General features: G+C 39.5%; 2 protein-coding genes across 2 annotated transcripts; both read left to right on the top strand.

The window, feature by feature from the left end:
• Window positions 1–9,362: 9,362 nt before the first annotated feature.
• slc18a3a (solute carrier family 18 member 3a) lies at window positions 9,363–12,025 on the top strand. The gene has a single exon (XM_020630923.3). It carries the CDS (start codon window positions 9,868–9,870, stop codon window positions 11,425–11,427), a length of 1,560 nt encoding a protein of 519 aa, XP_020486579.2. The 5' UTR covers window positions 9,363–9,867; the 3' UTR covers window positions 11,428–12,025.
• A 656-nt stretch (window positions 12,026–12,681) lies between these two features.
• On the top strand, window positions 12,682–23,611 carry chata (choline O-acetyltransferase a). Its single transcript, XM_020630924.3, has 16 exons — window positions 12,682–12,925; window positions 13,194–13,265; window positions 13,684–13,875; window positions 14,760–14,878; window positions 15,427–15,480; window positions 15,591–15,771; window positions 17,658–17,835; window positions 18,237–18,406; window positions 18,995–19,095; window positions 19,218–19,346; window positions 19,629–19,751; window positions 19,842–19,983; window positions 20,113–20,175; window positions 20,270–20,407; window positions 21,168–23,365; window positions 23,484–23,611. The coding sequence occupies exons 2-15, from the start codon at window positions 13,218–13,220 to the stop codon at window positions 21,591–21,593; spliced, it is 2,064 nt and encodes a 687-aa protein (XP_020486580.2). The 5' UTR covers window positions 12,682–12,925; window positions 13,194–13,217; the 3' UTR covers window positions 21,594–23,365; window positions 23,484–23,611.
• Window positions 23,612–23,855: the final 244 nt, after the last annotated feature.

The raw sequence follows: 23,855 nt of genomic DNA on the forward strand, positions 1-23,855 counted from the left end.
CCTGTACCAATTTTAAATCGTATAATCTGAAATCTGTAATGTCATTTGGTTTACAGCATTTGTATTGTCATATTTTTTTATGTATTTGAATGACTCCTTATATAGTGTTATGTGGTTTTATGTGATCAAATGTCTATATTTTCACTTTGTTTGTTTACCCAAAGGCCAAACTAGCGACAAACATTGGAAATTAGCAATAGCTATAATCTCTCTGTGCAGCACCTAAGTTTCATGCACTGTTTTGAGACTGTTCATTTGCATCCGGCTCCTGAGAAGCAGCAGTAAACCAGTCAGACTGGAATCATTGCAGTGACACTGTAAATACACAGATAAAATATTCACTATTCTGACAACCACTATTAGTTACACAATACAGTACGTTTCTGTACTGTTTATAAAAGAAGGATTATGGAAAGTGGTTGTACATCTTGGTGGCCATTGCTCATCTATTTGATTAAACTATATAATCAGCAAATAAAACAAACTCTGACCAAACTGTAGAATGAGTTTAACAGTGGTAATGTTTGAGAAAAGCACTTTGAATAGCTAGTGCATTTTCCAGGGGTATTACCTTGTTGTGTTAAAAAAAAAAGAGACTTTTCTCTCTTCATAGATTATTAGTACCCAAAAGGATTTGTCGTCACAGATGATGTCATCAGATTAATCATTAAAACCACACAGACCAGAGATTTGACGTCACATAACTACTGGATTATATTATAGTTTGAATCCAAATATCTGGCAGGAGACCACAGTGTGCTCTTTTTTTCTTTTTTTTTTTGCCCTCTCTTACAATCAAACATATTCAGGTACTTAGAGTTCACTGAGGATTATGTCTGGTCAACCAGTGAAGTTTCATATGGGCTTTTTGAGCGGATTACTCAGCAACATGACCACGAGTGCAGGAGAAAGAGAGGGAGGCGAACAGAGTCAGGACTGTTCCAGAAGGAGAGGCGAAGTTATGATATGAATCTGCATTCCACTGAGCAATGTGGGAGAGAAAATAAAGAATATTACAAGGATTGATGAGGATACTTGTAACAAAAATATTGTTATATTTGCTCTGGCAAAACTGGTATATATCTGCTTCCTCTCCAGTTCACACAGATTTCCAGCTGACCGGGCCTTTGTCTGTCCATCATAACAGTTCATTTAATACAGGGTGTATCATGACTGTGAAAAGCTTTGGAAACGTTTTATAAAATCACAAATCTGGTGCTACTCATGTGGAAGGTTTGAATCAGCTATTATTCAATATGAAACCAATAGGATGAGAGTTTAAATCAAAACAACTAAGACTTGGCTAGTATATAAAGTCACTTAAGACATCTGTGTTTTATGCTGAACTAGAGTTCTTGATTTGGACGTTGGAATTAGATACTTCAATAAGTAGCCTACTGCTATGTTATATGTTTTGAGGCTATGATTGATTGCAGCATCCAGAAGCACTCTGGACTGTTCCTGTTTATACGGTGCTCTCGAAATACAAAATAATATGTCTTGCAATGTTGTGCTAATCTTAAGCATGCTGACAAGCTAACCGTAATAATAGCATGATGATGTTAAGAAGGTGTGAATCTTAATTAAGCATATTAGGGCTATGTCCCAGCATAGGCGTTAAATCCTTGGGAGGACTAACACCGAAAAACTTTGGTGTAATTTTCAAAAAAGTTATTCAAGCATGACATGTAAATAAATACAATCAATCATCAAAAATAAATCAATTAATCAATCATATAAGAGCATGGTAATGTTTAGCAGGTGCAAAGGTTACCATCCACATTTAGCATGCTACCTGCTAACATGTACAAAGTACCACTAATTACAAACATCAGATGAGGCTGATAGGAACGAATGAACAGGCAGTTGTTGGGCCATTAACAAGTTGCTCTTTCTCTCTGGTATGCAAGATGACTTTAACTTTGAAATCACTTTTTTTCTCTCTTTCGTTTAGATATCGAAACAACGTCGGCAGAAGACGTTATATTATTATGCTGCTTTACTAAAGCCTCAGAGAATCAAATAGGAAAAATGAAGCAGTCTATCCCGGTTCACCAACCAGCCTTTTTCTAAATCCCTCTTGATGTTATTCAGTGAGAGGTCTGTTGTAAACCTGAAGCACATAATTCTATCCAAACAACACCAGCCCCTCTGAACCTTCAGCAGAATCAGACTTGGATTCCACAAATTTGAGTTTGACCTAATGCCCAGCCGAGCTCGAACACAAAGTAATATGTTACTCTGCTGCTTCTGACTGACCACAATTTCCTCCATCAGTGATCTGTGAATGTTAGATCTGAAGCTGGTTACGTAACAATGACCCTATAAGACTACACGCACAAAAACACACAAAAACACATGCACATGCAAGCTCTTGTTCAGCAGCCTAAGGAAAATCAATGGTATTGCTGAACACAGATGCTTGTCCACTCAATTCATTGCATTTAATGAATGTGATGAAACAAATGGACATTTCACAATATTGTACGTATACATACAGTCTTAGAACAACAATGGACTACACCCTGAATACATTTCATATTTAAAAAAAAACATATTTGCTTAAAGCGGAGCTGCGCTTCACTGCTCTTTAGAAATCGCTGTTTTAATTCATTAAACCATTCACTTTGGCCAGTATACGCAGGATGATAGTCAAAACTTGACACTTCATTCACTCTAATTTACACTCACACATGCACGCGCACAAACACACACACACGCACACACACTACTACTACTACTTTGATTGGAACTGCAGTTTTCTTGGTTTTCTTAAAAGTTGCCATTTCTGTGTTCACATAGGAATGGTAAGCAATGTAACACTTTTTTTCAATTATGAACCTCTCCAGTCAGCATTGGTTGTAGCTGCACTCTGCTTTGATTAAATGAATGGATTTCACACATGGGGATGATGCTTTTAATCCATTCAGCTACACGGATTATACAATCAATCAACTTCTCCACTCTTTAAATGCATGCAGTCCAACCAAAGAGATATACTGTATGTTGTTCTAAATTATTTCCAATTTCCATCTAATTGTTGAGTTTGCAAAGAGGATACTTTGCCTATACATAGGCCTATACATTGTCCTCTTTATCCTCTTTCCTTTTCCTGTTGTGTTCGTCCTTCCTTCTCTCCTTCCTGCCTGGCATCAGCTGATTTAAAAGCCTGAGATACTCCTGAATCAGCAGGTTTTCACGACTACAAACTCTTGTTTCCTTTCTATTTTCCCTGTTTACATTCATTTTCCCTCTCCTTCCTTCCTCACTTGTATCCTTCTTTCTTTTCAATCTTTCAATCTAAATCTAGCAAACAGACTTTGAAACTGACATTGCTTGCCTTAACTTGACTCTTTGTTTATTTTTATAGATCACTCTTATCTCTACGTAGGTGTCAGGCTAACTGAGTTATTGCTGCATGCTGTTTATGAAAGGATTTCAACAGGTCTCCCAGCACTGTAGACAAAAGCTGGAATGCAAACAATGGGATTAAACAATCAGATAAACAAGGAATTTACGAGGAGTGTAAACACATCTCCGTCCTGCTTTCTGTCTTTCTACAGCAACAAGCAGCCTTGTGCTATTTCAGCACAATCTACACTTAGGATCCATTTCAGATGTCAGTCTGAAATAACACGAGAGAAACGAATCATATCCTTCAGCTCCCAGCCCACTTTCACTTTGAAAAAAACTCCACTACTTCATGTCTGGAAGCCTAGCTAGATCACAGGATTAGCTAACCACAACTCAGGCCTCCTTGTCTGCATCTCGTCCTGATAGCATCCAGCCAGCTAGTTTCCAGCATCCCAGTGTTCAGCCTTCAGTTCAACCCCTCCAAGTTAGATAGTTTCCTTACAGCCTCCCAGTTTGCTAGCTCCTCAGCTGCCAGCTTCTATCCATTTGTACCCTTAATCCTTTGAGCAATTGTAACATCAAACAATCTCTTTTGTAAGGTACCCACTTAGCCATTTTCTTTGGGTCATAGACACCACAGAAGGAGATGCGGTTCCAGAAATGGATGAAGACTCCCTTGCTGCCTAGTTAAAGAAGCTTCAACTGCCACCATTTTACCTGCCTCCCAAATAATAGCCTTGCTGACACCGGCTCTTGGTTCCCCCTCAATTGTCCCTAAAAACAACTTACCTGATGCGCTGTCATTTTACCCTGCCAAAACGCAGACTAAATTCTCTAATTAAACATCCAGAGCTTTCTTAACCCCAGTAGATGCCCCCACTCTGGTCCGGCCTAAAACCCTGCTCCTTGTCTCTGCAAACACGAAGCCTGATTCACATATTGCAGACTGTTACTTCGCTGCAGTAGTTCCCAGTCCCTGCTGGGTTCTAACAATCTCCTGTTCCTGCTCAGCTGCAGCTGAAGTCCCCATGTTTGTGCTAAGCTGCTGTTAAAGTCCTTCATTTCTGCTGGTTTGCAACAAGTCTAATGTTCCTGCTTTGCTGCAACAAAAGTATTTTGTTACTGCAGCAGCAAAAATCTGTGTTTGCACGTAGAAGTCACCCATTCCTACTGGTTTGCAGCAAAAAAAACCTCCCTCTTCCCGCTGAGTGTGAGGTGAAGCAGTCACCGAGGGTAATGCTTCATAAATTTGTCCCTGGCTGCATACGCTTGACTCTCAGTGTCCCAGCCAATGGGGACAGTTAGACAGTTCTTACATTTTCTTTCTCCGGGTGGGGGTGGTGGTCTTGTGACCTTCTGGTGGTGATCCAGCTCTGCTCTGCCCTTTGGCCATTCCCCTGAGGACTCCTGGTCTCGCCCTGCCTGAGGGCATCTGCTTCTTCTGGGCTGCCATTAGACATCTGCATCCATTTACAGACGTCAGTCTAACATACGCTAAATGCTTTGGTCTCATTGCTAAGGCTTTGCACTATATATGGGGCGGCAGTAGCTCAGTCTGTAGGGACTTGGGAGGGTTGCCGGTGTGGACCAGGTGTGCAGGAGCGCCTGCTGTGAGCAGCCCCGTCGCCCTGACATCTCTCCATTAGTGCATGTCCATAGGATCCTGTTTGTACACGTGTATATATTTCAGCCTGTGTGTGTTGCATGATTTACAGAGTGTAAAAACAGAACTTTCCCCTTGCGGGGATCAATAAAAGTAAATCTTATTAGGGCACCAATTGTAAAGTTGTGCACACTAAAACTAACAGTCCATAAAAGTCACTTTTTAATCCCAATAAGTAAAACGTTTACTAGTTTTAGTGCAGTTTTACAAAGAAGGTAAAGATAATAGATAATATCATTAGCAAGTATACATGTTTATGTAGTAAGTATACATATCTAAATATTAAACTTTGATTCTAAATATTTAGAATTGTGACATTTATAGAAATCTTGGGCAAAACAAGGCTCATAATGAACAGCCATCTACTGAAACTGCACCAGGATGAAAAATGGTATAGGGAGATGACAAAGATAACAAATAAGCTTAAATGTGATTAAAAAGTGACCTTAAAAAAATGCACACCAACTTTAGCAAACCTTTTATAACTACATGTGGAGAAATGTTCTGACAATTTTTGACGAGTGCAACTTTAAAATCTGCACCACATATTGCACGGCGGTGTCTTTCTGTTTCCACTTCTTGTCTGTTTCATTGTAGTTTTGGCATGGCAATTTCTCCCTGACTCTTCTGTCTCACGGCTATTGGGAATCATGCACAAACCCGCTCAACCTACTTACCTGCTGTCACTCCAGAAATTAACTCAGTGGGATTTCCAACCCGGATCTTCAACCACACAGAGTTTAAGGTGTTGAAAAGAACATTTCAAAACAACTCAGTGGTGTTATCTTTCATTCCCACCTGTTTTTTCTGCTGTGTCCTGGTATTCCCTGGACTGATAGAAATAAATACTTTGGCTACTGCACAAGAGTACACAGTGATCTCGCTTCTGGGCTTCTCACAAATCAGATCAGAATCATAAGGAAAGAACATATTTTTATGTTCTCACACAGTCAGTCTGAGGACAGTGCTGACTCAAATCAAGACGATACTAAAAACAGCAAAATGTGTATCCACTGCCTGTTTTTGTTTATCTTTGACTATTCATGTGTCTTGGTTTGCATGCGTGTGTTTGTATGCGTGTGTGAGAGAGAGAGAGAGAGAGCGAGAGAGCGAGAGCAGCTCCTCAGAAGCTTCCTCAATCAGTAGGGAGAAAAGTCAGTGTGCAGTACAAGTCGCACATTACATTGTCACATATTAAGACTAGCTGCACTCAATTTTTCTCCATAATTATACCTGTTAAACAACTCATAGTTATTGTTAATATCTTTAATTTGATTTCTTAGTATTGTTGATATTAGGATCTAGCAAATATTAGACTAATCATTTGTTTATGTTCATTCTTTTCTGTACTGCTTTGGCGAGATAGATTGCTGATCTGTAATGCCAATGAAGCTGATTTGAATTGAATTGAAATGAAATGAGATAAGAGAGAGAGAGAGAGCGAGAGAGAGAGCGAGCGAGAGAGAGAGAGCGAGCAAGCACAGAAGTCTCTTGAGTAAACCAGAGGCCAACAATTCAGAGTTCCGGCCTTCATGACTCCGCTTAAGCTTTCCAGTCACAGTATGTTCACTGAGGGAAATAAATGTGATTATCAAAGCTGTTATCGCACTAATGTGACGTAACTTCATCTAAAAATAAAACTGAAAATTTTTGAGCTCCTTTTTTGGTTAGATTCCTAACATTTATAGGCCGGATTTAACCCGTCTACGTCAACAAAGCTCCAGACTGGGAGGGTAATTTCTTTGAACCGTTTAAAAGAAATTGGAAGTGAAGCTTGACTTTGGTATTTTAAAGCTTAAGTTATTGCACTCTACTCAGGACCACTTTGTTCAAATCTATCTTTACCTGTGTAGCTGTCTGGGAGTTTGACATGTCTCTTATTCAGCACTGCACAAGATTTCATGAACTGCCAAACAATTTAAAAATCTATTTGAAATTTCCCAGTTTGATTTAAGTGGCTAACTTAGTGGCTAACCGTGTGTTTGCCTTGTTTGATTGTCCAAATCTTTCTTTCTTTTAAAAATAAAAAAAGACAACCAGAGCGTAGGGCTACTTCATTATTGCAAAAATCACAATCAACATTCTTTTTGGTTGATATTGAGATCACAATTATTAAACACAACTACTCATTCATTTTAGAACATCTGCATCACAAGCATTCATCGAACTTAAAAACTCTTAACACTTTATCTTTCTGACTGCTTTGAAAAAGGAAGCAATACATGAAAATAAATAATTGAAAAACTATAAATAAATGTAAAAAGGATGTACTCATGGCCAAAATATAATAACAAACACTTTACATTTACACATATGACAAATCTAGTGCAACACGGCCTGCAGAGCGCCATAATCATTTAATCTTGATGATCTTGTTTTCATGATCTCATATTCAATGAGAACCTATGGATACAGATAGATGTTGGGGTTTTTGTCAGTATATGTTAACTGCATTGTGGTGATTAGTTTTAGATTTCTGCACCTGTGCATGTTTGTGTGTGTGTGTGTTTGTGTGTGTGTAAGGCCCCAGTAGCTTACATTTATCATGAAGCTCCATAAGAAGCCTCTACTCAGGTGACTGTACCCCTGATGACTGTCGCTAATAAACAAAGCCCCTCAACAACAGAATGAGTGATAGTATTCTAAATGTTTAAATAAGGACGTACTATGGCAAGTATAACAAGATGACGTAGAAAATATGAGTAGTTGTGCTTCATCCGTTATTCTGTGGAAATGGGAATGGGTATGAGGACACCTAGTGGCTGAGCAAGAATATGTGAAACTTGAAGGGGAAACCGGCATGCAAATCCATTTCACTGTAACTTAAAGCAACAAGAGCAAAGCCCATAACATCAACACACAAATCTGCACTAAAGATGAGTGACAACATGATTCAATTTACAAGTAGGTTACTTTTCTCCCCCTTAAAATAACTCCAATTAAATACTGGCAACACAAACAAATGTATGCTATAATCAGACACAGAATAAAATATGTATAGTTGTGTCATTCTTTTAAGCTTTCAAGGGTTCCCTAATCAAGTAATTTCTCCCTCACCGGATGTCATTGATGTTTTTCTTCATGTGTCACATCTAATGTTGTGACTGCAGCAGAGTTTAAAAGCCGCAGAGACATTGTGTGTCGTTATACAGTTTTGTATTTATTCTGAAAGACTGAAAAAAGAGAAACTGAAACTAAGAAGACAAAAACATGATTCAGTTTCATTTGAGTCTTACTTTCTTTCTTATTTTCTAATTATAATCAACTGTTCACAGGTCTCAATATCTTTAAAAAAAAAAAAAAAACATCTCAAGAACTCCAATACAAGTGATTCAATAAATTCATTTCATTCATTAATTTCATGGATTGCCTATGTTGAGTCCATGTTGGTGACAATTGCTCGAACTCGCCGATAGATGGCAGCATTTAGCTTAATTTAAACCCACAGTTCACCCCTCCAGGTCAGTTTAAAAAAAAGCTCACGACGTTTTCTTCAAATATGGCCGTCATATGTTGCAAGATTTAATTACAACATAAGTATTCAGGGGGGGACGTCTTACAAAAATGTAATTAGAAAAATATATAAATGATGGGCAAAAAGCAACAATTAGGGAAAGTAAGAAAGAGACTGAAGAGGACAAGGACAGTGAGATAATAACTCCCCCCCCCACCCCTTCTGTTAAAACAGACCGTGTAGATGTGACAAAGTGACTTTTCCTTTGATAAGAAGTGAGAGTGCAGAAATCACTTTGCCCTCAGACTCGAGCACTGTGGCTTTATTGAGTCTAAGCACCTCGGCTTCCCAAGTGTCCTGAAAATACACCAAGATCTAACACAATGCAGGAAAATAATTAAAAGAAGAGAAAACGATGGACGTTTCAAAATATTACATTTCAGTTTGATCAATTCAACCTATAGAGGTGTCTTCTGTGGAGCTGTCCACTGGAGTGTGGTGCTGAAACGGATTTGTCCCTTTCAAGCGGACAGGAAAAACATTTTTATTTACAAAATTGTTCAAGATCGATAACTACAGGATTTATTTGAGCTCAAGCAGGGTTGAGCGAGAAGCGAAATGTGTGTAGTAATTGCAGCAGTTGCTTCGATGCATACAAACATACTCATAAAGTTAAAAATGTAATCGCAGATACAATAAATTAAAGTAGTTTAACTTCATCAAAAAAATGAGGCACGCATCTTGGCTCTGTTTTGAAGCAACTGACTGGGCAGCAGTGCGCACTCGGGATTTTGTATTTAATTAGCATAAAACATCTTCTGGAGAGCAGAAGGACCGTGCGTCACAGCCAACTGAGAAGATGGGAGGGGGGACACCTATGGGAGTCAACAAACTGCAGTGTGTATTCCTTCCACGGCCGACAAAAAGCAATCCGGCTGATGTGAAATGATGACTTAGCTGAGTGCGTTACAGGTGACAGGAGACAGCTGTGCGCGTCTGGGAGTAGAAGGGGCTCAGCAGACCGACCTAAACCGGCAAGTCCTCCGCACTGCGAGCTCGCCGTGAACCTCCAACCTGTGAGTGCTGTCCGGGACCAGCACGTCACCTGAATGACGGGATATGAGACAATGAAGCGACTAGGGACGGCGGGGATAAAACGACTCCAAGTCACGGAAGTGGAAAAGCGCGTGCGATGACGGACAGCACAAGGGACAGAGAAGAGGTAAAGCAGAGGAAAGTTGTCTAGCTCAATAGAAGGGCTCCCGGTGTTGGATAAGAAACCAGAATAAAAGACAGAACAGATGTGTCAAGCGTGCGTAATTCTCTAAACAACTCAAACGGGGGAAGCCGATTTATTTTCCAAAAGACACGACTCGAGCCAGAAGGGGAGAAAACAATGGAGCCGGAGGGGACCACAGAGGGACAAGCCACTAATTTGGCACAATCTGCCGCTTTAAAACTGTCCCAGATGAGCGAAAGAACTCAACAACTGGGTAATGTCATCCAAGACCCAGAGCGACAGAAACGGATTATTCTAGTAATAGTCTGTGTTGCACTTTTGTTAGACAACATGCTTTACATGGTTATTGTGCCAATTATACCCGATTACCTTGAAGGGCTACAGAAAGCCGCGGATCAGGCCCAAGCTGCTGCACCGCACACCAACTACACCAACAGCACCTTCCACAAAGCTGCCAAGGGAAACTTCGACCTTCAGATCGGTGTTCTTTTCGCCTCCAAGGCCATCCTGCAGCTCCTGGTGAACCCACTGAGTGGCCCGTTTATAGACAGAGTTGGGTATGATATCCCGCTCTTTATTGGTCTCAATATCATGTTTCTCTCCACCCTTGTGTTTGCCTTCGCTGAAAACTACGCGACCCTCTTCCTGGCGCGCAGCTTGCAGGGCCTCGGCTCAGCTTTTGCAGACACCGCGGGGATCGCTCTCATCGCAGACAGGTACACGGTGGACACAGAGAGAAGCAAAGCGCTGGGTATAGCCTTGGCATTCATCTCTTTTGGAAGCCTCGCGGCGCCCCCCTTTGGAGGTGTCCTCTACCAGTTTGCGGGGAGGCGCGTGCCTTTCCTGATCCTGGCCTGTATCTGTCTTATTGATGGGATATGCTGTCTGGCTGTGCTGAAACCATTCTCTAACAAAGAGAGAGAAAACATGCCAGTTGGCACCCCCATGTATAAACTTATGATTGATCCTTACATAGCCGTAGTGGCTGGTGCTCTCATCATCTGTAACATTCCTCTCGCCTTCCTTGAGCCAACTATAGCCAACTGGATGGAGGACACCATGCATGCCAGCCAGTGGGAGATCGGCATGACATGGTTCCCTGCCTTCTTCCCTCATGTCTTAGGTGTGTATCTGACTGTCAAATTAGCAGCTAAGTATCCTCACTTGCAGTGGTTTTACGGAGCTATAGGTATGGTGTTCATCGGCGCGAGCTCCTGCACAGTGCCAGCCTGTAAAAACTTTGGACAGCTCATGATCCCGCTGTGCGGAATCTGTTTTGGAATCGCCTTCGTGGACACTGCGCTCCTTCCCACACTAGGCTTCCTGGTGGATGTGCGCCATGTGTCCGTGTATGGCAGCGTATACGCCATTGCGGACATCTCTTACTGTGTGGCCTATGCCCTGGGGCCCGTGGCTGCTGGACAGATAGTGCACAACCTGGGCTTTGTGCAGCTAAACTTAGGCATGGGCCTCGCCAATGTACTTTACGCACCGGCGCTCCTGCTGCTGAAAAACGTGTCACAGATGAAACCTTCATTCTCCGAGCGTAATATGCTCCTGGAGGATGGCCCAACAGGTCTGTATGACACGATTAAAATGGAGCAACGAGAGAAAAAGAGGAAGGGTTTGTGTACAACGATCGACGAGAATGGTACTGAAACGTTTGCACAGAGGTCGTATTCAGAGGAGGAATCCTCCGGAGGAGAGTATGCGTAAAATTACTTTAACTGAGTGTTAAACTATCAAAGTGCCACTGTAGAGTTGTGTGCATTCTGTCAGATCCAATCAGTTGCTTAATACGGTTAGGATTATGTAACAGGCTAAATTATCCACCGCTTCTGGTGACAATCCCTGCGGGTATTGTCAATTCAAGTAGCTTCAAGCTTCCGCAGTAGAAAGGCGCGCGCTGGAGTTTGTTCATCTTAAAGTGAGAGTACTGTGATTGAAGTTTTGTTGAGGTAAATGTCAAGTCATTAACGGTAATTAGCACTGTATCAAAAACTGACTCATATCGTATTCAGGGATCATGTGTAAATGTATTTTAACAAAACAAGAGCTGTAATGTAAACGCGTCTTTCAATGTAGTATGTATTCATTTTGCCAGAGTTGTGCTGCTAAACTCAATATGCAATACTGACTGTGTGTTAAAGAGAGGAACAACAGATCGACATGAAGTAAAATCTGCATCTTGTTGTCTGTTCATTTTGTTTATTTTGAATCATGTATTTCTGGAATGCATAGCCTCATATTATAATCTAAGACTGTACATAGATGTATATTCATGTACATAATTAAATGAATATTATGTGAATGATACGGTATATGGACATCCTTTATTTGATGATTAAAATAATGCAAACCGCATTTTATAGTGCCGTATAACAATTGTTCTTTCATATACAGGTGAAGAAATACACTAACAAAAAATAACATCAAAATATGATGATGATGATCTGAGGAAAAGTTATAACGCACGGTTAAAAACACACATTTATGCACTTTATGCACCGCCTTAATTACAGAGGATATTACGAAAACTATTATTTATAACTATTCCACACTGAGATAGTTTACAACATACTATCTGAAATATTAAATAGCCAAGGTTTAATAATTAATCCTTAGAAAATACAACATCACCGAATAAAACATTGTTTTAAAACAGAACATTTTATTGTTTTTATTGGACCCTGAGGTTCGTATAGTGTTTAAAATCGACATTCTTTTTCCAGCAACTAAGCTAGTGTAAAACGTCTTTAAATATAACATGAAGAACAACGCGAACTAAATCGGTCTGTTGCAGCAAGGTGCAAGCAATGAATGCGCGCAGAATGTGCGCAAAAAGTGCTGAAAACTGATCGTAAAAAAAGATAAAGTCCGCGTAAAAAGCATCCCAAATGTTCTTCGGAACATCTTGGGGAATCTAAATGAGGTGGGGTGAAAATTATGAAATGCCAAATAAACTTCTTGGCGAATAGAAAGACTTATGGGAGGAGCTTAGCTGGCAGGAGGGTGAGGTACCCTCTCAGCATCTCTCCTTAGCCAGCGAGGGAGTTGTGCTCGTGCCATGAAGGGATTTTAAGACAATGATGAAGGATCCAAAGTGATGAAATCTGAATAAATTTATGGAAGAAATGGATTGAAGACCAGAAGCAAAAACTCCTAAGTGGAGTCCCGGGACGAGTTTCTTTTCTTTTTTTTGATTTTCTTTCTGGTGAGTACAACTATATACTAAGTAATTTTGTTATTTTTCCTCATGACAGGATGTTTTTTTTAATTTTGTTTTGCGACAGATATCCTAAAGTGATTGCGAACACCTGCTTAAGCTTCTTGTATTTTATATCTAAAATCTAAAATATCCCCACAGCAGTGCGACGTTTAAAGACAACGTCCTTTAATTAGACAGTTATCGAGACTGACTGTTGTTTAAAAAGCACTTTTACATAACCTTGTTTCTGATATTATTCTGCTTGTGGAAACAGAATCTTCCTCTCTGCGCCGCCAACATGCCAGTTCTGGACCAAGACCCCTCTAAAGATTCAGGGGGCAGTGATGTAAATATGTTTTATTTCACTAAATTCAATAAATTAACATGTGGTCATTATATTACATGAGATAAATATTGTTTAACAGTCAATAAGAATTGTTAGGAATATTAATGAGTGATTGGAAAGGGAATGAAGGTATTATATTCTATAAAAATGATTACTAGATCATTACATTTTAATTTAATTTTGTCTTATTCAGTGTAGAGTGAAGATAATTATTTGCAAATTGTGGCTGTTGTTTTAGTATCACAAATACTTGAGTTACTTTTTAGTTTGTTTGTATGTATTAGTAAAAATGATCTAATGTCAGTGTCGGGGCAGTCTATCAAGGTTTAAATGCTGAGGTGTAGTCGTGAATTAAGGAAAATAAACGCACAGCTTTTTAGGGTTTACTGAGATTTTTTTCGCTCTTCATCCTACTCAGGGTCTCCCTAAGCTGCCTCTCCCAGCCCTGAAAGATACACTGGACTTGTACCTGAGGTGTATGAAGCACCTGCTCACAGAGGAGCAGTTCAACAAAACCAAAATCATCGTGGAGCAGTTTGGAGCCCCTGGAGGAGTGGGAGAGCTACTGCAGAGCAAACTTGAGGAGAGGAGGGAGAACAAGGCCAACTGGGTAAAAACAATCCTCTGGTTTAAAATGCACATGATGACTTTAAAGCTCCTGTGAGGAACTTACAGTTTATGTCCCTTTTGGCTGACCTTGTGGACAGAGTGTTATGTCTTTTCTCACTGCTGATCTCCTTCTGAACCTCTGTTATTTAATGTTTTCTGACAAAAATATCATCCTTCTTTATTTTTAAATGTCTAAAATGCAACTCACAATGATTCTTTGGCATTTTAAAAAGGCTGTTTATCGCTAGCCTGACTCCTACCCAACAGCAGGGACAACAGGAATTAAAATGACTTCAAAGAAGTAATCAATGTTGTTGCTGATGGTCCGGTTTGATTTTATATCATATAAAGTAGTAACAGAATCTATCTCTGTCTTTTCATTCACCAGAAAAAACTCCTCACAGGAGCTTTAAGTAATTGTTCCAAAACAAGTTGCTTTCAACTTTTTTGCAACACAAGCATCTTGATGATTACATTCATGGATGATAAATACACAGGTTCCTTTATTGTAAAGAGAAGACTAACGCTTTGGCAAATAAAAGTGTGAATACAAAAAAGAAATATGTGATATTGTTACATTTCTGATATAAATACAAATATAGAATCTAGCAAAAATATTGATTCAGATGACACAAGTCTCAAAATGTCATGTGACATTGAATCATATTATAGGTCTGGTTTACCTAATTTTTCACATCAACACAGATGTTAACAACCATGAACAGAATTGGAAAACATTACCAATACAAAGTCTGCCTTTGAAATGAATTGAATTCAATCCATTTCAAAGTGATTAAGTGTATTGTTCTCTGAGTTTGTATTGTTTTCCCCACATGTTTGCCATGAGATTACATTTTCTCTTCATGTGAATATTTTCCACTGCAGGTGTATGAATACTGGCTGAACGACATGTACCTGAACAACAGACTGTCTCTACCCGTCAACTCCAGTCCTGTGATGGTTTTCCCCCAGCAGAACTTCAGGGCTCCCATCGACTCTTTAAGGTGCCAGACACTGCACAACCAAAACAAAATAGGTCACCAGAGGAACAGCCCAATGTGATCTTTTTTTTCAGCAGATCTCTTGTTTGTCATATTCTATAAAGGAACAGGATTTTATTGCATCATAAAAATGCAAATATCCACCACTTGACAGGCATTTTTTGGGATTAAAACGTCCCGAGGAACTGAGAAATGACAGTCAACTGTGTCGGCCGGCTTTGATTGATTATAACAAATTGAACACTTCCTTCTACACGTTGACAGATAGGGTCATTACGTTGAAGACCTGGAGGGCTGAGAGGCTAGGTCAGGCTACTCATGGTGGCAAGGTTAATAGACAATGTGGACTGTGCTTTAGTTAACATCGTATTGATTTGTGATTGGACCTTTAACCAGGTGATTTACGTGTTGCATTTAGACAGTTAAGTGTAATACAGGGACACAGAGATGCAGAGAATTATAACCACAGGTACATAGAGAGAAGAAGTGCAATACACACAGTGTATGTTTATTTTTAAAGCATGATACATTGTAAAGTTTTCCTTTCTTAGGTTTGCTGCACACTTAATTTCTGGAGTTTTGGAGTACAAGACTCTTCTTGATGCGTGAGTTAAAGTGCAATAAAAACACAAATTAACTTGAGAAAATCAATCACATCTGATTTGTTTACACGCATGGTTAATAAGTCTGACAAAGTGTGTGTGTCTGTGTGTAGACGGGCCCTGCCTGTGGACTACGCTCGGGGTCAGCTGGCTGGGACGCCTCTGTGCATGGAGCAGTACTATCGCCTCTTCACCTCTTATCGTCTACCGGGGCCTGAGAGGGACACACTAGTGGCCCAGGAGAGCAGCGTGATGCCTGAACCTGAACACATCATCGTGGCTTGTAAAAACCAGGTCAGACATAATGATTAAAAAAAATAATCCAAGGTCATCACAGACTAGTTTCACATTCATTCCCAAAAATAGAAAATCTTTCAAACTTTTCTGAGGATTTCTGCTACAACACACAGTCATCATCTCCAACTGGAGTTTACTTTAGAGCTACAACAATCAACTGGTTGTGCATTTAATCAAAGTTAGAATAAATCACAAAATATTCTGGTGAATGTTGTTTTTAAAATTTTCAAGCCAAAATGTGAAATGATTTCAGCGTCTTAATTATAAGGATTTATTGCTAGTCCTTGGATTTGAGTTGTTGGTTGGACAATAAAAAAGCAATTATAAAATGGCACTTTGGGCTCAAACTAATTGTGGTGCTCATTTGTCACAACCTGCCTTTTATAGCACTTAACACACCTGTGTAGGCCCATGTGATTATGCTGGGTGAAGCTGCAGGTGAAACATGTTGTTCGCTCACAATAAAGTGACAGTTAAGTAATCTTCAGTGGGTCACGGTTTATTTATTTCTCTGCCTTCAAAAGTCTTAATGATTTCTTTTGTTTATTCAATAAATCAATTAGCAAATTAAATCATGACCAAAATAAACATTAGTTGCAGCCTTTGTCAGTAATTGTTAGAGCTGCAAATAACACTTTCAGGATTGTGTTGTCGAAGACATTTAAGTAAGCCTGACAATTAAATCCCAAGTCCACTATGTTTGTTTGTTTTCTTTTCTTTTCTGGGAGATTTCAACCATACGACAGGCTGTCTACATCAGGAGAACAAGACACAACTTTCTTGCTGATAAAAGCTAAAATAGCATGGATACATTCAGAATAGATCTCCTAATGATAGACAGAGAACAACAGTAACAGTGACAGTTTCTCTTAATTACTGCGACAGCTAGACTACACATTGTGTTTTTGTTGCAGCAGAACATATGGATCATCACTGAATTGTGTCTGCTGGTAAACAGAATCTGAGGGCATGAGTGATTATCAGCAAAACCCCGCTGACAAGTTCTCTCTTCTTAGATAATTATCGTTAACACGTGTGACATTTGGACTCAGCAAGCAACCTTCAGCACTGCCACAAATAAAGTCATAAAACAAGTAAAACAATTAAAGTGTTCACTATCACCAAGTCTTTTAATTAGACCAGTAATGGACCAGAACTGTACTATTCAGCCACTTTGTAAATAGCAGGTATTTCAAAAATAACTGAATGTGAGGATAAGAACAGCAGATCTGGATGCATCTTAACACAGGTTAGCTGTAAGACTGTCTTTCAAGGATGAAGACCAAAGAGACTTAGGATGGAAGTGGAAATCCTTCATATCAACCTTTTAACATTGGCTGTGATGAAGGGGTTTGGGGATTCTGCTGCTGTTAAAGAAGTCATTTGGAGCAACAACAAAAAACTAAGATGACATTGGTCCATTACTATCTGTAATAATCATCCAGCACAGATTACAGGGGAACATCCTGGTTAAAGTCTGATATGTTATCTGATGTAATGAAGGATTAGTTATGATGTAGTATTGGGTGAGGTCTTACCTCAAACTAAAGTTAAAACAGATGGTTTGGGTAAACAGTCTGCTTTTTTTGGTCCAATAGGTCGACTTATGTGCTCATTTTGGTGTACTGGCCCTTTAACTTAGGGTAAAAAAACAAGAAGAATTGCTATTACAATATGGGAGTATAATGTTGAAAGATCTCACTGGAAATGGAAACCTGGCATCATTTTGACTTAAGTTGTATTAAAACAGATTTATAATTCAAGCCTCTGTTTCCCCTAAGCATGAACATCCTACTAGAGGAAAGAATCCCAGCTAATGTTAGAGTAAGACCTCAGGGACGAGCGCATTGAAACAGCTTGTGTCCATGTGAACCTCTGTCCAGTTCTTTGTGCTGGACGTGGTTATCAACTTCCGCCGACTGAATGAGCGAGACCTCCTGACTCAGCTGGAAAGGATCGCAAAGATGGCTGAGAGTGAAGAAGAGCGGCTGCCACCAATCGGTCTGCTCACTTCAGACGGACGCACAGAGTGGGCAGAGTCTCGGAGTGTGCTAATGAGAGGTAATAAAAATTAAAGTCCCTTCAACAATTTTTTATGGAAGTCCTAAGCGGACATATTTCCATATTTTCCTCAGTTTCCATGAAATTACCAGTAAATTCAGGTTGTTTTTTCCAGATCTGGACTCATTTCTAATGTTATCTCGATATTATAACGCACGCCGTTCTACCATGGTAACGGGTTAGTTAAATTCTGGTTTTGAGAAAACGACTGAAATTAACACGTTAATACGAGAACAACAGCGTTCTAATCCTGAGATGACAAGAACAATTAGAGGAGATCTCAGGACAATCACCAAAATTTACTGGAAATCTGAGTTATATAATATGTATGGATGCATGTCTTCTTAGGACTTCCATATTATCCCACTAAATTGACTTTTTTTCAATGCGTTACTCTGTAGAGTCTACTAACAGGGACTCTCTGGACATGATCGAGCGTTGCTTGTGTCTGGTCTGCCTGGACGAGGCCACAGGACCGGAGCTATGCGACACAACGCGAGCCATGTTGATGCTGCACGGCGGAGGAGTGGCCAAGAATAGCGGCAACCGCTGGTATGACAAACCCATGCAGGTTAGTGAGTAAAAACAAGCTTATAGAGCAAACTAAATGTTGTTTGTTTCACATTATGTGTTCTAATTTTCCTTAGAGAACTGATTTAACAACTGCAGTTATGGAAAAAACTAATAAAGTATGGATGAAAACAATGAAGATGAAGGATGAATACTGTTCAACAGGATTTATTTACTTACTGAGGAAAAATAACACAACTAAATGAATTCACGCTCATTTCTCAAAGTGCATGAGGATGTAATTAGCCAATCCCATGCCAAATTAACAATTCATATTTTAAGAAATGAGGATGCAAATTGACTGTTCCCATTGGATTACAAGCCTGATGTTATTAGCATGAACTTTGATGGAGATGTTTTGATAAAGAATTCAGATTACTTGAATGGATTACATGATTAATATTCCCTTCATAGAGAGTCTGAGGCGTCTTCTTTAATAAATTCTTCACTGCAGGGTGAGGAGATCCAACATGCAGCAGAATGCATGAGCATGGCATTAAAGTGCAAATGAATTAGATGTTGGATAATCTAGCTTTGCAGTTTGGTTCAACTCATGAAAATACCACTAATAATATCATGACTGTGTCAGTTTGTCATAGGAGCTGATGGCTGCTGCGGAGTCGTGTGTGAACACTCACCGTTTGAGGGAATTGTCCTGGTGCAGTGCACAGAGTACCTCCTCAAATACATGTAAGAACTTCAATGCAAACGTGGATGTGATATTTTCTTGCATGCGCTTTGAAGAACCCAAATAAGACTATTAGGACTACTAGGAGAATGCCAGGTGATATTTTATTCCCATGATGCATCAGGATTGGCAGCCCATCAAAGCTGGTCAGAGCCGCGAGTGTGAGCGATCTGCACGCGCCGCGCAGACTCCGATGGAAATGCACTCCAGAGATTCACAAACTCCTCGCCTCTTCTGCTGACAAGCTACAGAGGTCTGGCTTGATTTTGCTATCTGTACAATCAAAGAAGTGAATCAAAGCTTTTCTCTAAATGTTCCTTATATGTCCCTAAAAGGTACTATTGAGAGCATCTTTTAAAAAATCTACATGAGTTTTATGATATGTGTTTGATTTTAAGGATTTTAACAAACTGATTTAAACATTTTTGGAAATTAGATCTAAATTTTTGCTCAAAATGTCTTTCTGTTGGTTCCTGTATAAGTGCTTGAGTTGAATGCCTTTAGCTTGAAGTATGATTTATTATTTTTATCGCAGGCAGGTAAAAAATCTTGACATGAATGTCCATAAATTCTATGACTACGGGAAAGAGTTCATCAAGAAGCAGAAAATGAGTCCAGATGCCTACATCCAGGTTGCCCTGCAGCTGGCTTACTACAGGTGAGATAACTATGACTGTAAAGGATTTTCATACATTATATTTCCACTAGGCTCACAGCTACAAGGCTTTCTGTTTTTGTGTTACTCTAGATGTCATGGCAGACCAGTGTCGACCTATGAGAGTGCTTCTATACGACGTTTTCAGGAAGGCCGAGTGGACAACATCCGCTCAGCCACACCAGAGGCCCTGGCCTTCTCCAAAGCAATGACTGATGGGAAACCCAGTGCAAGTGTAAGATGTTTTAACAACGGAAACAACCGTTATACAGTTCAGTTTTAATTTAAACTACTGACGAGTAGAATCTCAGTTAAGATAATCGTGTTTTTACATCACTTTATTGATTTTCAGCTGTTTCTCCAGGACGCAGAAAAGATGGAGATGTTACGAGGTGCAATAACTGCCCAGACAAAGTACACCATCCAGGTAACTTTTCTTCCTCTATATTTCTATTACAATCTTTACTTTGATTTCTCAAAAAAGAAAAACACATAACACATCTGTTCTTTCTCATGTCCAGGCTATTACAGGGACGGCAATAGACAATCATTTAATAGGACTAAGAGATATTGCACAAGAATTGAAGATGGAGAAGCCAGAGATGTTCAAAGATGAAGCCTATCTCATCAGCAATCAGTTCATCCTCTCCACAAGTCAGGTACAATCATCTGATTTTAAAATACTAAACTGAAACTATACTCAGTCTGAAATGTATGTAAGGCGTGAGCTCTTCCCTGTTGAAAATAGCTGCATTGTATAATTTATACCAGAATTTCCCAGTTGGGTATCCATGAAGTAAATGTATCCAAGTTCATCTATTAATCTACCTATCTGTGGCTCTGGAGGGAGCCTCCAAAGGTCTGAGAAATATCATGTCATAAATGTCATCAGGGTTTTCTAAGCTGTTGCTTTTGACTTTTAAGTTTTGGCAGATAGCTTGCTTTACAAACGATGAGAGTGATGTTTTAAAGAAGTTGGCATTAGGAGGCAAAGACAGGGCTGCAACTCATGACTATGGTCATTATGCATTAATCTGCAGAAAACCTTCTCAATGCATCTATCAATTATTTAACCCATAAACGATCACAACATCCTGAAACGCAAGGTCATGTTGCCCGGATGCTAGCTTTGACTGACTAACAAGATGTTTGCATATTAATATGTACAAGAAAACTTGATTAAAATATTAAAAATTATTTCTGCAGCACTAAACAAAACACTAGAGATATTTTAGTGTAAAATGTCACTCTGTTATTACAGTCAATGCTGCATTTGAGGTTTTTATTTCATTTAACTCACAAATTTACAACAGACATTTATCTGAACAATGTTTTCACACTTCTCTACTTGCAGCCATATCTGATCACACAATCAGAACTTTAAATAGTTCAGTTCTGAAATATGTGCTCTTGCTTCAGGTTCCTACGACTGTCGAGATGTTCTGCTGCTACGGACCCGTGGTTCCAAACGGATATGGAGCTTGCTACAACCCTCAGTCGGACCACATCATCTTCTGTGTGTCTAGTTTTCGTGACAGCCCACAGTCGTGTTCAGCAGAGTTTGTAAAATGTCTAGTGCAGGGACTCCTGGACATGAGGGATCTGTGCAATAAGTTCAACTGCAGCTCCTCTACCGGGCAAAAACAGGGTCAGACGCTGGAGACCAACATGCAATCGGACAAAAACTGGCAAATCAAAGTGCCGCAGAGACCGACAGACCTGAGCAAGAATCAACAAACACTGCCTCAGGTTGTGCTGAAAACACCTGGGCAGAGTACCGTGGAGGCCCAAACCCAGACGCCATCACAAGGAGAGACACAAGCTTTGAAGAATGGAAGTAAATAAATAAGAAACTCTCTGTGCAAGAGGAAGTATTGGTGGTGTGAATTTAAGTGTGTTTTCTTTGCGTCTCTGTGCTGCAATGACTTGAGTCATTTATGAAATATTCACCATTACTGTGAAACAAAAAGTCGCGTAAAGCTGTTTTATTGTTAACTGTATGGTCAAATGTATCAAGTGCTGATGATAATCTATTAGAGAATATTAGAAGTGTGTGCTGTTGTCAAAACAAATCAAATATGTAGTAGTATCCAGGGTGTCTGTCAACAAAGAGTAGGTAAAAATCAGCCAAAGAAAAATAGTAAAGGTATTGTTTGGTGATGGTCAGTGGTACAGTCAAGGTTTGTGGGAAATAAGGTTACGATGAAAACGGGGGGGTGAATATATATACACTCAAGATTAATTTTGTCTTGTTCATGTTGGAATCATTTTGTCAATGGAGCCTGTCAGTCACGCTGACAGAGCAGAAATTGTCTGTGAGTTATGATAGATGGCTTATTGTCTCACTGTATGTCAACTTGCAAATCGCATGCTGCTATCTACGGACTTCAAGAAGATTATCGTACACGATAACACTAGAATCTTCGATGCAATAACCACTTGTGTTGACTTTAATTGTTGTCTATTGTCCCACCTATTAAGATAAATGGTATGTATATTTCAGAAAATATGTAGACATTTAGTTTTTACTGTATTGTAATCCATATACTGGGACTCAAACTGTGCTTGTGTAAATAAGAAACAAAGATATAAGGGAAGCGTTTATGTTTATCAAAGAATGTAAAGTCTTATTAGAACTGTGTAAATGTACATTTTTGTGCAAATATATCAACTGAGTTATCTATTTTTGTATGATTTTGTTTGTAACCTCATGTTACAGGGTGAAAAAGTAAATTTGAGTATGAAGTTTATGAAACTTACAAACCAGAGGTGATCACTGTGTTTAAGACCGTCTACGTATTGTATTTATGGAGTATATTGCAGATTAAAAGAAAGTCAAGGCCATTTCAATAAAGATATATGTATACTTATTTGCACTTGTAAAATATGTACTGAGCTAGTGTTGCATGGAAAATGTCACCACACCCACTTAAAAGACGTTGAAGTAATTAAGCATGGTAGAATTAAGTGAAGGGTCACATTGTGGAATCAGTTTATTTTTAATTTGATGTGAGAGACTCTAACCTACTATTATCAACACTGCAAAATCAACACTGCAGGAGATGAATGAGAAGTTTTAATATTTTAAAACAGAGTAGCTGTTAACAGCGATGTGTTGTAATAAGTCCAAAATATAACAGCTTTTTAATTTTCTAGTCATAACTACAACCCTTAGAGACATTTTTGGGGTAATTGACAGACTTTATCTACCTCAGCTTTGTATGTTAATGTCGGCTATGTACTTGTTTTCAAGGAGTATGCGTTAGCAACAGGTGCATAGGTGTTACTGTTACTTAGGTGACTGCTGACTACATCAAACAATGCCGAAACTAGCGCGTGTGACACTTTGCCACGGACCTTATGAATCCAGCGGAGTCGTACAATACCGGACCTTCCGTCTGCAGGGTCTTCAGGGTATGTTTCTCGACCGCATGTTGTCTCAAACGTCTTGACTGTTTAAGAAGAGGTCAAACATTGTCCGTTCAATATACCTGCAGCCGCTCTGAGAGCACGCGGGCACCAGTGCGTCATGGAAGAAACGCGCGAGTGGAACACGGTGGAGCTCGTGGTCAACGGGGAGCTCGTCTTCAGCTGTGACACAAAGCAGCTGGAGTTTGGTGAGTTTAGCCAACTTTGACTGAAAGCAGGACTGACTGTATTGTGATGTCACAGTGTGATGTGAGCAGAGTGGCAGCGTGGAAAAACTAAAGTCTGTTGTGCTATTTTACTCCCAAGGTGGAGATGGAAAACTGGATCCTGTTTGCATAGAAGCTGTAAATGCTGTGGAAGATGCTTACTGAAGAAAGCAATCCATCAATTAGAGAAGAAACAAACGAACAATAATAAATAAATAAAATAAAACACACATGTGCATTTGATTTTTTTCTTATTCAACAACCAATTTTATACAACTTTTTAATGTAAATGTAGGCATACTCATGGATTTTTATTTAGATTGCTGCATGAATTCAACAGTGTTGTTTGTTATAGGCTTTTACTGCTCAAACTACATTACTGCAAATGTGACTGCCTATGGGCCCACCTCAATTAGGCACATTCGCAGCATGGCATGCTACTTAGCATTTATAACTTTATGTTGGCTGTTTG

This window comes from Labrus bergylta, chromosome 10, assembly GCF_963930695.1.
Source record: "Labrus bergylta chromosome 10, fLabBer1.1, whole genome shotgun sequence".
NCBI classification, from domain to species: Eukaryota; Metazoa; Chordata; class Actinopteri; order Labriformes; family Labridae; genus Labrus; species Labrus bergylta.